The 15,758-nt window shown below is 39.5% G+C and overlaps 4 protein-coding genes across 4 annotated transcripts; 1 reads left to right on the forward strand and 3 right to left on the reverse strand.

Moving 5' to 3' along the window:
* Positions 1 to 365: 365 nt before the first annotated feature.
* LOC108836540 (uncharacterized) lies at positions 366 to 1,151 on the reverse strand. The gene is made up of 2 exons (XM_018609689.2): positions 626 to 1,151; positions 366 to 538 (listed from the first exon to the last, which is right to left on the reverse strand). Exons 1-2 carry the CDS (start codon positions 927 to 929, stop codon positions 366 to 368), a joined length of 477 nt encoding a protein of 158 aa, XP_018465191.1. The 5' UTR covers positions 930 to 1,151.
* A 119-nt stretch (positions 1,152 to 1,270) lies between these two features.
* Positions 1,271 to 2,291, reverse strand: LOC108836541 (sm-like protein LSM2). The gene is made up of 3 exons (XM_018609690.2): positions 2,146 to 2,291; positions 1,804 to 1,962; positions 1,271 to 1,566 (listed from the first exon to the last, which is right to left on the reverse strand). The coding sequence occupies exons 1-3, from the start codon at positions 2,146 to 2,148 to the stop codon at positions 1,447 to 1,449; spliced, it is 282 nt and encodes a 93-aa protein (XP_018465192.1). The 5' UTR covers positions 2,149 to 2,291; the 3' UTR covers positions 1,271 to 1,446.
* Positions 2,292 to 2,390: 99 nt separating this feature from the next.
* On the reverse strand, positions 2,391 to 3,927 carry LOC108836542 (uncharacterized). The gene has a single exon (XM_018609691.2). It carries the CDS (start codon positions 3,801 to 3,803, stop codon positions 2,499 to 2,501), a length of 1,305 nt encoding a protein of 434 aa, XP_018465193.2. The 5' UTR covers positions 3,804 to 3,927; the 3' UTR covers positions 2,391 to 2,498.
* Positions 3,928 to 13,020: 9,093 nt separating this feature from the next.
* LOC108837379 (LRR receptor-like serine/threonine-protein kinase ERL1) lies at positions 13,021 to 14,846 on the forward strand. The gene has a single exon (XM_018610434.2). The coding sequence runs from the start codon at positions 13,578 to 13,580 to the stop codon at positions 14,763 to 14,765; it is 1,188 nt and encodes a 395-aa protein (XP_018465936.1). The 5' UTR covers positions 13,021 to 13,577; the 3' UTR covers positions 14,766 to 14,846.
* The last annotated feature ends 912 nt before the right edge of the window (positions 14,847 to 15,758 follow it).

Below are 15,758 nucleotides of genomic sequence, written 5' to 3' on the forward strand. Positions count from 1 at the left end.
TAGATTCAAACAAATTGTAGAACAACATTTTTGACATGTCTTTTAAAAAATCTATTATCCTCTTGAAGAAAATATAATACCCCACCAGCGGATCGATCTCTCACTAAGTAGACAAACAAACATACAGACTGTTATAATAAAAATACAAAGGTCTCTCAGATCTCTCTCTCTCTCTCTCTCTCCTCACTTATTCAGTGATCCTGAGCTTGGTTTGGTTACATGAAGTAGAAGGCAAAAATTTGAGTTATCGAAGTATAGGTTTCTACTAACAAAGGCAAATGGTGTGAGGATGCTGTTAGATTTTAGTTCCACGTCAAGGTCGCAGTCTCTTCGTGATATACATGCCCGTTTGGAAGGAAGGACATTCAGCTGAAAGAACCAGATGTCCTTGGGTCTTCTTCTGTTTCTGACCATGACGTAAACCTAGGCCCGTATCTCTGGGGAACTTCATCCTTTGTTCTTGGTGGTTGCAGATGTTCACAAAGCATTTGATTCGATCGACCAGGGGGTAAGCTACTTGATGTTGTGCCAATGTGTCCTGAAAGATGAATATATATCTTAAAAAAAGTGTAGGCTGATCTGCTGCGGAAAAGAAAAGATCACGTTGGGTAAACAATGTACTTACTAGTCTTGACTGACAAAAATGATACCGTTTCCAGATTCTTGGCATTGGGGATCAAAGCAGAGTCAGGGGAAGAAACAACCAAGAATGATCTGTTTATTGGATTCAATGCAAGTGATCGTCCTGTGAAGGTAATATTACCTACTACACTTCCTGATGGAAGAAGCAAATGGAGGGAGGCGATTGGTGGACACAGCTCTTCCTTTCCCGGGGTTTTTCTCCCTTGTAGCAGAGGAGCAGATGGATGGACTGGTAATGTACGAGAGATGAAGCCGTGTACAGTTGTTGTACCCTTTTTTGAAACCATAAATTCTACTACTGCTTAGAACTCCTCATGTTATGATGATCTTTGTATATGTTATATATATATTGTGTTATTATATTTCTAATCAGAATATTTAATCAAACCAATGACTTTCCTCAGTATCAGATCATATAGTACACTAAGCACATCTATGCCTTTTTTATCTAGTGTCAAAAACCTAATAGTATCTCTTTCTAGACTAGTTACACTACTTACCGAGACAATCAATTACTATTATTTCTTTCTCTCTAAGTTCCTCTTAATCAGTCCTAAATAAATATGTTTTCCTCTGTTTGCCTTTTTATTTCAAGAGACGAGAAATAAAAAAAAGAGCAGAATCTAAGTGCAGTTCTTTGAAGACTCTAAATTTTTTTCATCAACAAAACAGATTATTCTTTAACAGAGATAAGGGAACAAGATTCATTACATATCAAGGGATTACATGAAAATGAGAAAAAAAAAAAGAAGCCAGTCTTGTTAATCAAGAGATTAAGTTTGGAGATACAATGAGGAGGAGGAATTAACCGCCTCTAGCTTCTCTTCTAGCGGCATCATGAAGTAGATCAACATCGACTCCATCAGGAGGTAACTGTACGTACCTCACCACTGATCCTCTGATGAAACAGTTTCTCACCGAAAGCTACACAATTCAAACAGACCGTAATCTAAATTACTAATCCCTGAGATGAATGATTCAAACTGAATGCCAAAGCTAACACATATTTAGCTGATAACACATGTGCAAGAGCCAAGAAGCTTTACGCTTTCAAATTCATCAGCAAGCGTTTGCTGATATTTGATTTAGCAGATATCAAAATCAAACACTCTTGCTGCTGGATAAACAACTAAAATGAACAATTCGATGGAGCTTACTTACCATGTGAGGGAACTTGTCCTGATCAACAACCCTAGTGTTCTCGAGCTTGATGTTGAGGTACTGATCAACTGAATGAAGAGTCCCTCTGATTGCTAGATCGTTCTTCAGCTCAACCGTTACTTCTTGTCCAACCAAATCCTTGAAGTAAGAAAAGAACAACTGCACCCACCACACACACACACACACAAAAAAAAAGACACTAATCAAAAACCCCTCACTACAAAACCCTAATACCATTGGCTAAAACGAACACAGATCCATGAACAATATAACGAAGAAAGAAGAGATCAAATTAAAAAAAAAAAAAAAACTCAAATTCAGGAAGAAAGCATACAACTTTACCATTATTTTCGAGTTGAGAGACTTTTACAACCTTCCTTCCTTTCGAGTCTATACCCTAATCCCTGATCTTTGGGGTCAATTTTATTTCTCTTGAATCGACCCGGAATCCTGTTTACCCCGACCCGTAAGCCCATAATTTACTAATGGGCCTCAGTTTACCGCCTTTTTTTTTTGGTTTATGAAATTATTCTGGTATTATTAATATTTCAATTTTCAATCGAATTGGCAAGTTTGGAACACTAACATCATCAAATCAAGCATATGATTTTCAAATGAAATAAAACAGAACGTTTAAAGAGAAAACAAGATAATAATGATGATTAAGTAGGAGAGAAATTAAAAAAGCACAACACTTAAGCTTTTGTTGATGGTGATGTTTCTTCACCGTCATCATCATCTTCAATGTCCCAACTTAAGTCTTCTTCATCTTCTTCCTCTGCAGCACTCAGGCGTTTACGCAGCTCAGCTCTGTTTTCTGGACTTCCACTCGAACGACTCGCTTCTTTACCATCGATGCTGCTCATATCCTCAATCTCGTCCCATCCCATATCCTCTTCTTGAGTTGATGAAGAAGCTGCACCATCTGGTTTAGCTGATAGAGCACTCTCCTCGGATTTGGGAACAGCTTCTTCTGGTTTGACCGCATCTTGGATTGGAGCCTCATCAGAGGCAGAGGCAGGAGGAGTAGACGACTCTTCAACAACTGGTTTTGATTCTTCTGGAACTTGTGAATCTGTGTCTGTCTTCAAACCAACATTGCTCACTTGATCATCATCTTTCGCAGTCTTGCTAACATCTCCTCCACTACCCATATCATCATCATTACTCCCTTCAAGTTTCAATCTGGAAACATCTTTGGCAGCGCTTTCAACAACTATCTCACTGCTGCTAGTCTCCTCTTCATCATCAATATCCCAGCTCAACTCTTCCTCGTCATCCAAAGAGATGGCTCGTTTCACAAGATTAGCCCTCAAGTCTTCAGCTTGCTTGAGCTTATAAACCTTATAGAAATACCTGAACCAGAAAGTCTCATGATCAACCACACTAGGAACAAGTCTCTTATACACTCCTTTCATATCTCCGTTCCCCTCCAACAAGCTCTCCATCTCCTCAGCTTTGTCTCCCAGAGAGAAGTCAGACTCCCACTTGTTGTAATCATCTGAATCCTCAGGCTCTTCACTATAAGTAGTAACATCTCCCTGAACGGCCCGAACCTGAGCATCGAAACGACTATACGGTTTCGAGCTAAAGCTATCACGACGACCCAAGCTAGTACTAGAAGAGGAATCAGATTCGTTACCGGCGGCTAAGATGGCTTCCTTGCCTTGAGCGATGATCTCAGCCGTACCTTTAAGCACGGTGTTGCCAAGCTCGTCGATGGCGTGTCCGACGGTGCCAAGCGATCCCTGCGCGACTTCGATCTCCTTCTTCAGACCTGTCCCGAACTCTTCTAGATCTCGCCGGTAGTTTTCGATCACGGACTCGGATCTGTCGGCTATGGTTTTCATCAGACCGCCGAAGCTCCATCCGCCGTCGTCGTGATCTGGATTGGATTGATCTGGATCATCTTCGTGTTGTTCTTCGCTGCTGTGTTTCGGTGAATCGGACTCGGATTCGGTTCCTGGGTCGTCGGAGAAGACGGATTTGAAGAAATTCATAGGGTAAAAGCTCGGATCTTTGGGGGGGTGAGCGATGCGAATTGACGTCAGAAATTGGAATCCAGATCGCTAACAACAATTGAAGTTTTGGCAGATAGCACCAAGGAGAGACGTCAGTTTCTGAGCATTATCTTATTATTATAACCCCCATTTTTTTTTTAAAAAAATTGACATTTATCGCTTACCAATAATATGGTAAAATTTCTTATGATAATTATTCCCCAATCATCTAATGAATATTTCATCTTATACAAATGATATTTTCACAAGTCGTTTAATTAATGGCGCCCCAATGAATATCCATCATTTTAATTTGTTTATTTTACATCAGATCATTTTGGAATCAGTAAATCAGTTATCAGTTATAAAATGAGCCTTAAAGGTTACAAATGGGCCACTAGAACCCAACACCCTAGAATGTTAACGTCTGGAGGTTTTTGTTCCCTAAACTTTGATTCTTGTGTTGCTAGGAGGTTGGGAAACAGAGAGAGTGTGGCTGTAAATGGCGATGAGAAAGCTATATCAACCGGAGTTGAGCAAGACAAGACGCAGAAGCTGAGGAAGTGATCATGGAGACTTTTAACCTCACTAATTCAAAGAATATTGACATTCACAACATGCTTGGACCAGAGTTTCACGTCGTGGTTGCAGTGAATGAAGCTGAAAATAAGTGAATCCTCCATTTGAATTGTCATCAAATAGCTTGGGTTTTGATGTTGCCCACTCAACAGAGATGTTTAACATATTTATAAACATATGTTAATCATATATAACAGGACAAAAGATTTCTTTAAGACATGATTTTTGACAGTTGTTGGAATAAGATCAATTGACATTGCTGAAAGAATTGCTTAAATATATATTACCAAAATTTAATAGTAAGATCATTTCATGTGTGAAATGTCGATTATGTTTATTTTGCCTTTTTGTGTCGCATCATTGGCTGCTTAATTGTGTACAATCAATCATTTAAAGACAGAAGCTGAGTGAAATTTGGAGCAGCAGGAGGCAAGCAAAGGTAAACCACCAGACTCGACTCCTCCTTTGAGGTAATAATACACAAACCTGTGGCGTAGGCCTCAGGTCTATTGATCATACATAAACCGATTTACACCATCCAGAATCTGCAGTCTCATACATTTCTGACCATCATGACTTAGAATTGTTAGCATCATTGTGGATCTCATCGACCATAGTGAGTTCGTGATTTGGGTTTAAGCCGTAAAGCAAAAGGGTACTAGAAGATCTGGTTACGTGTGTATTAACCAACAATGATTTGTCCATATAATGTATACTGCACCGTCTCTATGATGCACATTATTGCTATGGGTGATTATAGATTTATAGGACATGATTGTGACAAAAGATTGAGAATAGATTGGTCATGTTATGTTAGGCGTGTATTAAACATGACGTCCTTGTTGAGTATTTAGATCCGATTAGGTTAGGTTTAGCTTCTTGAATGTTAACGTGATTTGGTTTCTTCGATTTCGTTTCAGGTTCGAGAACAGAGCAATGAAGAACAAATGAACAACACAAGATTTGTTCACCCGGTGTTCGCTGATCTACTCACCGGGGAGGGAACGGCATCCCTCAACTGATCACTATCGAATGTTTTGATCAATCAAGGTTACAAGCTCAACAATAATGGCGTAAGCCAATAAACCAGAGCAATACAAGAGAGATTTAGCGAGCTTATCACTTCCTCTATGAAGCCGGAAAGTCACCGCCGGAATGATCCAACCTGATCGTGTACCGCTTTCGTGACTCCGTCGAACTTCAACCTCGTGATCTCAAAGCTAAGTCGTCTTCTCTCTTCCTTGATCTTTCTCTCTCGATGTGATTCTCTCTCTTCCTCGCCGTAGTGATGATGACAGCTCATGAGTTTGTTATAACAAACTCTACCACTCTTGAAAACGCACCGTTTCAGTTTAGCCGTCACTTGTTTATTTCTGGGCTGAGACTTGGGCTTCCTTGTTTCTCTTGCAGGTTTACACGGAAATGGGTTTCGACACTGAAGCCCACTCGGTGTTTGACTGAACCAAAAGTCCACAATCTCCACCTTTCAGACACAACACCGAAGTGCTGTCTCTCTCTCCTCGAAACCTAGCCGCTTGTCTCTCTGAGGCGATGAATCGCCTCCTCTTGTCACCGAAGCTTATCGACGACCCCAGAAGCAATCCTTTGCTCTCACGATGACAGAGAACCTCCACGGATGTAAGGTACTCTCTGTATCCCTCTCTCTTCTCTTTTCTTCTTCTGATTTTCTTCGACTGTCGAAGGAAACCAATCTCGGATCTTTCACTTACTGACCCCTTTTTTTTTCTTCTCCTTGCAGATCAAGATGAACGATGCTTCAATCTCTGATCAGACCTATTGGCGAGACTCAGAAGATGAACCGACGAACTGCTGAAGACTCTGCATGAATCTGATCTGAGCCGGACTGTTCCAGAATCAACTGTCAGATGTCAAAGCTTTAGACTTCCCATAACATCGAACCCAGATAAGTGACCACTGACTTCTCTTCCTTTCGATGAACACTGAAGCTTTCAAGATGAACTGACACTGATGATGAAAACTCTTATTGACTCTGATCTTCTTTCTGTTTCAGGAACCTTGAAGAGACTCCACCTGAAACTGAAACTCCACCTGAGAAGGAAACTCCACCTCGCTTCCTATACTCGGGTAACGATTTCTCTCTTTTCACTTCAAGTTGGTTTGATTCCAGTGAGTGTAGTAACAACTCATAAGAATGATAATGTTAACTAACTCCCTGAAATTTGTATTCTTTGCGAGGTAACCAACAACGGAGCCACATCGTTACCCGGAGCTGCTTCCTTCTCAGAACAGATTCACCAGCTCAGAGCAAAGTCTGAACTTCGGACCAGGTAACACTTTAGTTAGGAAATCAGCTGGGTTTTTGCTTGTGTGAATCTTGTGTAGGATAATATCACCCTGAGCAACAATATCACGGATGAAGTGATACTTGTTTGCAACATGCTTAGTCCTTTCGTGAAATACTCTGTTTTTAGCTAGAGCTAGGGCACTCTGTGAATCACAATGCATCTTAACACTTCTTGGTTTTAGGCCTAGTTCTTCACATATCCCTTTTAACCAAATAGCTTCTTTGGTTGCTGTGGAGAGTGCCATATACTCTGCCTCAGTAGTCGACAAAGCTACAACTGATTGTAGGTTAGATCTCCACGAAACTGTATTACCCCAAACCTTGAACACATACCCAGTAACTGAACGTCGTCTGTCTAAGTCAGCCGAGTAATCTGAATCTGAAAAACCCTCAATAGAACGCACATCACTCTTAACAAACGTTAAACTGGTTTTAGATTCACCACGTAGAAACTTTAAAATCCACTTCACCGCCAACCAATGCTCCATACTAGGTTTAGACATAAACCTGCTCACAACTCCCACTGCATGTGCTAAGTCTGGTCTTGAGCCAATCATGGCATACATGAGGCTCCCGACTGCACTTGCATAAGGGATTCCTTCCATCTCAGCTGCACCTGCTAACGCCTCTGCCTTGGTTTGACTCTTCAGTTTGAATTGAGGCGCCAATGGAGTTGTGACTGGCTTAGCATCTTGCATTCCGAAACTCTTTAGAACTTTCTCAATGTATGCCTCCTGAGAGAGTACTAAAGTTCCCTTCTTCCTGTCACGAATAATGTCCATTCCAAGAATTCTGGAAGCCCTTCCTAAATCTTTCATTTCGAATTCTCTGCTCAGACTGTCTTTCATCTTCTGAATCTCAGTCATATCTCCTGAAGCAATTAGCATATCATCCACGTAGAGAAGTAGATAAATTTCCTTAGGGGTATCAACACTTCTCATGTAGACACAAGAATCATACTCACTCTGTAGAAACTTTTCTTTCTTCATAAAACAGTCAAACCGTAGATTCCACTGTCTAGGAGATTGCTTTAGACCATATAGAGACTTCCTTAGGAGACACACCTTGTTCTCATCCCCGGGTTTCACATAACCTTCAGGTTGATCCATTAGAATCCTTTCGTCTAGGTTCCCATGTAGAAAAGCAGTCTTGACGTCTAGTTGTTCTAACTCATAGTCTCTGTTCACCACAATTGAAAGCATCAGTCTTATGGAGACGTGCTTGACAACTGGTGAAAACACTTCATTGTAGTCAATGCCTTCCTTCTGTGAATACCCTTTAGCAACTAATCTTCCCTTGTATCTCCTGTCCTCCACACCGGGGATTCCCGGTTTATACTTGAAGAGCCACTTGCAGCCAACGGTCTTCTGACCTTTTGGTCTCTCAATGAGATCCCAAGTGTGATTTCTGTCAAGTGAATCCATCTCTTCGTCTGCAGCATTATCCCAGTGCTTCCAGTCTTTACTCCTCTTTGCTTCTTCGTATGATTTAGGTTCTTCCCTCTCAATATCATCAGCCACAGCTAGTGCATAGGCAACTAGGTTAGCATCTTCATATCTAGATGGTGGCCTGACATTCTGCCTTCTGACTCGATCTCTCGCAAGCATGTAGTTATCAATAGAGCCTGTAGATTCATTATCCTCAACAAACGTCAAACCTTCTGTATCACTGTCACTCTCTGAGTCGCTTGAACTCCCATGAACCTCTGAATCTTGTTGAGACTGATCTGAGTTTCCAGGATCAGACGTTTCACCATGTTCATAGTTGGGACCACTCGGTCCTCGAATCAGACTTGGACTGAAAGATACCTTTTTATTCGGCTCCTTAGTTTGCTTTCCTGAATCCTTCTCAATCTCTGTAACCTTCTTAGCTTGCGTGTCTTTGTAGATCTCATCCTCTCTGAACACAACGTTTCTGCTCGTAGTACACTTTAGGTCCTCTGGAATCCACACTCTGTAACCCTTCACACCAAATGGATAACCCACGAAAACTCCTTTAACTGCTCTAGGGCTAGTCTTGTCCTGAGTAACGTGAACATAGGCTGTGCAACCAAACCTCCTTAAGTGTGATAAATCAGGCCTATTCCCTGACCAAACTTCTTCTGGAAGTTTAAAGTCAATGGTTGAATTTGGTGTCCTGTTTATCAGATACACAGCTGTAGAAGTAGCTTCTGCCCAAAACTCCTGTCCTAATCCGGTCTCAGCTAGCATGCTTCTCACTTTATCCATTATGGTGCGGTTCATACGTTCTGAAACCCCATTCTGTTGAGGAGTGTAGTTACATGTTCTATGTCGTTTGATTCCAGACTTTCTGCACAACTCGTCAAACTGCTTATTGCAATACTCCAACCCATTATCAGTGCGAAGGCACTTGATCTTCTTCTCAGTATGACTCTCAACAGCTTCTTTCCATTCCACAAACTTAGAAAATGCTTCGTCTTTAGTTCTTAGGAAGTAGACCCAAACTTTCTTTGAGAAGTCATCTATGAAGCTTATGAAATATTTGCAACTAGCCAGACTCTCTGGAGTTGATGGAGAACCCCATAGATCTGAATGCACATACTCTAGGATGCCTTTAGTAGTATGCTTTGCCTTAGGGAAACTTTGTTTATGTGATTTACCCAATACGCAGCCTTCACAAAACTCTAGCTTCCCCACTTCAGTCTTAGGTATATAACCTTCCTTCACGAGCATCTCCATGTTCTTAGAACTCATGTGTCCTAACCGTGAATGCCATATAGTAGTCTTTGCGTCAGTAGACTCACTGATATTAGCTTCACCACGTGACACTGTTCCTTGTAGATAGTACAACCCATTCTCATACTTGCCAGTGATCACCTTCTGTCCATCTTTGTAGAATGTCACAGTGAAATCTCCACCTTGATAGTTACACCCTGATTTCTCTAGCATTCCATAGGAGATTAAGTTCCTGCTCATGTCTGGCATATAGCGAACATCTTTGAGAATAATCACTGCTCCATCTTCATTAGTAATTTTGATTTTACCAATGCCCTTGACTTCGCATTGAGTGTTGTTCGCCATTAGAACTTTGCTTCCATCTCCTTCTTGTAGATCAAATAAGACATCCTTGTTAGGTGTAATGTGAAATGTGCAACCTGAGTCCAGAACCCACTCGTCTCTAGAGTCATGTATGCTTGCTGTAAGTACTAATGGTTGCCTTATCTCAGTTACTGAATTCACTGCTTGTTCACCACCATTTTTGTGTCCTCTGGTTGGACAATCACGCTTCCAGTGACCTTCTTTGCCACATGAGAAACACGTGCCTTTCTTAGTCTTATCTGATCTGCCTCTAGACTTAGATCGATCACCTTTGCTTCTAGACCTGTTGTACTTCTTGTTGTTACCATTATCTGATCGCTTAGACGACCTTCCTCTTGACTCAACAGATAGGCCTTCTGATGTAGTTTTCTTTTTATTCAGTAAACCTTTCTGTCTGAGCTCAGCTTCTTTTGAATATGCAGATGTAACAACTTCAGAGACAGTGAGAGTGTCTCTGCCAGTGCCGTATTGAAGAGTGTGGACCAGTTGCTCATACGCAGTAGGAAGACCAGAGAGCAACTGTATAGCTTGATCTTCATCTGTAATGGTAACCTTCAAACTCTCTAGATCAGCTATCAGTTTTAGAAACACATCCACATTTTCTTCAATCGACTTATCCTCTTCCATTTTGTAGCAGGAGAACTGACGCTTCAGGTAGATCCTGTTTGGAAGAGACTTGAGCTGATACAGCTTCTCCAGGGACTTCCACATGCCAAGAGCAGTCTGCTCGTGCATGATTTTCCTCAAGATTGAATCACTCAAGCAGGTACACAGTAAGCTTCTGACTCGTAGATCTTTATCAGCCTTCTTCTGATCAACTTTAGGTTTCTCACCTTCTTCTTGCTTTTCAGATACTGACGTAACCACGAAGTCGTCTTGTAACACTGCAAGGAGACCTTGAATCTCCAACTGAGCCATCATCTTGTACTTCCACATACCGAAGTCCCCCTTCCCATCAAACTTATCCATCTCGAACTTTCCATGAGTTCTCTCCATCTTGAAACGTAAGGATCTCAGGAGCAACTGCACACAGAAAGCGAATAGCAGCAATCACAGCAACACAAGCAGGAGATCTACAAACCTCAGTGATCGCAGCAAGTAATCACAGATAAGTAACCTCTCCTTCTCCTTCCTTATCAGATCTGATCTTACTTGTTACCTTAGCACCCAACCTTGTGCTCTGATACCAATTGTTGAGTATTTAGATCCGATTAGGTTAGGTTTAGCTTCTTGAATGTTAACGTGATTTGGTTTCTTCGATTTCGTTTCAGGTTCGAGAACAGAGCAATGAAGAACAAATGAACAACACAAGATTTGTTCACCCGGTGTTCGCTGATCTACTCACCGGGGAGGGAACGGCATCCCTCAACTGATCACTATCGAATGTTTTGATCAATCAAGGTTACAAGCTCAACAATAATGGCGTAAGCCAATAAACCAGAGCAATACAAGAGAGATTTAGCGAGCTTATCACTTCCTCTATGAAGCCGGAAAGTCACCGCCGGAATGATCCAACCTGATCGTGTACCGCTTTCGTGACTCCGTCGAACTTCAACCTCGTGATCTCAAAGCTAAGTCGTCTTCTCTCTTCCTTGATCTTTCTCTCTCGATGTGATTCTCTCTCTTCCTCGCCGTAGTGATGATGACAGCTCATGAGTTTGTTATAACAAACTCTACCACTCTTGAAAACGCACCGTTTCAGTTTAGCCGTCACTTGTTTATTTCTGGGCTGAGACTTGGGCTTCCTTGTTTCTCTTGCAGGTTTACACGGAAATGGGTTTCGACACTGAAGCCCACTCGGTGTTTGACTGAACCAAAAGTCCACAGTCCTAACCTCAAATTTTAGACTAGCAATGAATTAAGCAAAAAAAATATATATAGCAAAGAAAAAGAAGGTAGATGCAAAACAAAAATAAACAATATTGTATGTATAAATGCAATCAAATTTGAAGCCATGTGTTTATTATCATCACTTGATGAAGATTGTTTATAGAAGAAAAAGATAGTATGTAAAGTGAAAGAGACCTATGAACATAAATTCAAGGCATGGAGATATTATCAAAGTTTGATATAATCATTTTATCTTATCAGGGTTCTCGTCCCTCTTCATCATTTTGAGATTATTATTTTTGTCGAGTGCCAACAAAAGTTTCTCGATGTTTAATTCCGTTAAAATTCTTATTAGGATTTAGGAGGACGTTAAGAAAACTGAATCGATTCAAAAGTCATATCATATCTTTTGCGAGTTACACTTACTATTAGTTATATTACCGTGTTTGGTGAGAGGACTCGACCACAGACCAAACAAACAGAGAGTCCCAAAATAAGTGTGTTAGTTGTCACGTGCTGGGAGCCTGGGACCATGTTGTTCTTCTAGGCTTAGACTTTTTGTGTGTGTTCTTTGTGATTGGAACTTATTGCCTTCGCTTTCCTGCAAAGCCATGTTTCTTTTTCATAATTCTAAATTTCGTCCACTACCCTAGTCTCTCTCTAGTAGAATGAGTAATAAAACATTTTTTAACAAAATAAACTAGAATTTTATGCTATATTAATAATAATGTTTTCGCAAGGCTAGTCATACCAAGTTACCAACCATCCATTATTTTTCTTCCAACAGCATAGGATTAGAGTTTGTTTTGTAAAAAAAATTAGGCAAGTGATACAAATGTTGACCATCTCATGCATCTCTGTGTGTTGTTAAGACTTGTGGTCCGAGCTCTTTTGCATTTGTTTGCCTCCGTTCATAAGTTTTCCCATTTTACATACAACACACGGCGCTAAACTGCAGGTTGTTGTCATAGCCAAAATGAGTAAGAAATATAAGAATATAACATATATCTCTGTTTTTACCTTTTACCAAATTTACTTGAAAGAATAGAAAATAAAATTCTCCAACTTTTACCAATTATTTTATTAACTTAGTTAGAATATGACGCATACATTTATAAAATTCGAGGACTCTTTTTGCTTTTTTGACTAAGCTCATGTGTTACGTTAACCATTTGCCATATTTCGTATACTATTAAAATTCTAGTGCTTTGTTAAATGTAGTATCACTTATAAAAATCAAACTGTCAGGCTAGTTTTGCCTTATAAAATACATCCTTGGATGTATTAAGTCGATAAAACTATATGATAAAAAGAAAATCGATAAAAAAATAATAACAATGTAGTACAAAAAAAATGAAAAAAAGTAATGATCGAACCACAAACTGACGTGTCACAGAATTCTGGCTCGTCCAAGCTGTCACTCGAGACTGTAGAACTGAACGCACACACAAGTCACGTGATGAGACCGAACTTTTGGAACCGAACCTGCTGATCTCTTAATTTCCGAAGCCGCGTAAGACTCGGACAGCCGTTTAAACGCATTGTTCATGTTTTCATGACACAACCCAAATGTTAAACCTTTCTTAATTTAGCATTCTTGTCCGATTCTATTAATTTCATATTTTGTCTTCTATCACAAGCCATGAAAGATAAAAAAGCAGAAAACGAGTAAAAAGGAAGAAGACGACGAAGAATATTTCACCTCTTGTTTTGGCTTCCTCCTCAAGCCACTTTGATTAGTCTTTCTCTTCCCTCGAAGAAACCCTTTTATCCTTTTTAGTGGTTTGACAATCCTCCATTAAAGCTCCCACGAGAATACCTCTGTATTTCCACCACACAGCTTCACTTGCCTCTCACGAGAAATCAGAAAATAAACCCACTTTACAGATTGTTATCTGTACTTCCATTTCTTATATATATATATATATATATATCATTAGTCTCTGTTTCTTGAAGCTGAAACAGCTAATTTACAAAAAGATGAGATTTACACAGTTGCTTTGGTGTGTGTTGCTTCTACTCCGATTCGGATTCTTAGCGGAGGCTATTCTCAACCCTGTCGATTTCTTGGCTCTGCAAGCAATTCGTAAATCTCTCCATGATCTGCCAGGTTCCAATTACTTCCGGTCTTGGGATTTCACCTCTGATCCCTGCAGCTTCGCCGGCGTCTACTGCGACGGAGACAAAGTGGTTTCTCTCAACCTCGGGGATCCCAGAGCCGGCTCACCCGGTTTATCCGGTCGAATCAACCCGGCGATAGGCAAGCTCTCTGCTCTCACGGAGCTCTCCATTGTCCCCGGCAGAATCATGGGTGCTTTACCGGCAACAATCTCTCAGTTAAAAGACCTCCGCTTCCTCGCAATCAGCCGGAATTTCATCTCCGGCGAGATTCCGGCGAGCCTCGGCGAAGTCCGCCGTCTCAGAACACTCGATTTGAGCTACAATCAGCTCACCGGAACCATTTCGCCGGCGATCGGATCGTTACCTGAGCTCTCCAATTTGATTCTCTGCCACAATCACTTAACCGGATCAATCCCTCCGTTTCTCTCACATACTCTAACGCGAATCGATCTCAAACGCAACAGCCTCACCGGCTCACTCTCTCCCGCGTCTTTCCCTCCCTCGCTGCAATACCTCTCACTCGCATGGAACCAGTTAACCGGACCAGTGGACCGGGTTTTACTTCGATTAAACCAGATTAACTACCTCGATCTCAGCTTAAACCGGCTAACCGGTACAATTCCCGGTCGAATCTTTGCCTTTCCAATCACAAGCCTCCAGTTACAACGCAATTTCTTCTACGGATACATTCAGCCAGCAAGTCAAGTGACGATCCCAACCGTTGATCTCAGCTACAATCGATTCTCCGGCTGGATATCTCCGCTTCTCTCAAGCGTCCAGAATCTCTACCTGAACAGCAATCGGTTCACCGGAGAAGTCCCAACGAGCTTTGTGGAGAGGCTGTTATCAGCGAGCATACATACGCTGTATTTGCAGCATAACTTTCTGACGGGAATACAGATTAGTCCGGCCGCCGAAATCCCGGCGAGCAGCTCGCTGTGTTTGCAGTATAACTGCATGGTTCTGCCATTACAGACGCCGTGTCCGCTTAAGGCTGGCTCACAGAAGGCTAGGCCCATTACACAATGCAACCAATGGCGAGGATAATATCAGAATTACACTTCCTTGTAGATTTTCCGGTTATAATATTTTTTTTGACATCATGATATTTATTATATTATATGGTTCTTCTTATAATTTCATTTTGTTACTAAGTGTTTTCCTGCAACATGTACAGTAAACAAATTTTAAAATAATTTTTAACAAATAAATATAAATTATATTTAATTATTATTAATATTATAAATTTTCTTTTTTTCTTATTAATATTTTAATATAAATTTGATTTAACTGAACATTAAAATTAAGATAAAAACAATTTTGTTTATTTAAATTATATTTAAGATTGTGAATGTATATATTTAAAAATATAGTCTTAGGTAGATTTTTCTATCTATTTATTTAATTAAATATATTAAATAAATATGTAAAATTTCATAATTATCAAAATTAAAATTAAACAATATTTATAAAATCTATAGATATATATAAGAAACTAATGATTTTACGATTTAATTTGATTTTATGATTTAATTTTATAATTTTCTAAAAATATATATATTTTTGAAATATTTTTAATTTAAATGATATTTTGAAATTTGAAATGCCATAATTGAATATATATATATATATTTAATGATGATTTATGAGTTATTACCATATTTTTAAAAAGTCTAAAAATAAAAATCAACAATAAATGTAATATATGAGTTATTACCATATTTTAAAAAGTTTACCAAAAAAATAAATTAACATTAAATATAATTGTCCATGTCATATTAATCTATAATACATGTCATCAATTTTAGTAGCCATATCATATTATTTTGTGAAAATGATTGTAGAGAAAACATGTGGCAAATCACTTTTCAAATATAGTCTAGGGGATCTAAAATTTCATAATTTTAAAAAAATAAAATTAAAAATATTATAAGAAACTAATGATTTTATGATTTTATTTGATTTTATGATTTAATTTTTATAATTTTCTAAAAATATGTATATATTTTGAAATATTTTTTAATTTAAATGATATTTCGA

Source organism: Raphanus sativus, chromosome 8 (assembly GCF_000801105.2).
Source record: "Raphanus sativus cultivar WK10039 chromosome 8, ASM80110v3, whole genome shotgun sequence".
Taxonomy (NCBI): domain Eukaryota; kingdom Viridiplantae; phylum Streptophyta; class Magnoliopsida; order Brassicales; family Brassicaceae; genus Raphanus; species Raphanus sativus.

Bases quoted from the DNA above. Each gene is read 5' to 3' on its own strand.
- LOC108837379 (XM_018610434.2), top strand. From the start codon at position 13,578: ATGAGATTTACACAGTTGCTTTGGTGTGTGTTGCTTCTACTCCGATTC.
- LOC108836541 (XM_018609690.2), bottom strand. The intron at 1,567-1,803 runs GTAAGTAAGCTC...TGAATTGTGTAG, and splicing joins AGGACAAGTTCCCTCACATG to CTTTCGGTGAGAAACTGTTT.
- LOC108836542 (XM_018609691.2), bottom strand. From the start codon at position 3,803: ATGAATTTCTTCAAATCCGTCTTCTCCGACGACCCAGGAACCGAATCC.
- LOC108836540 (XM_018609689.2), bottom strand. From the start codon at position 929: ATGGTTTCAAAAAAGGGTACAACAACTGTACACGGCTTCATCTCTCGT. The intron at 539-625 runs GTAAGTACATTG...TTCATCTTTCAG, and splicing joins ATTTTTGTCAGTCAAGACTA to GACACATTGGCACAACATCA.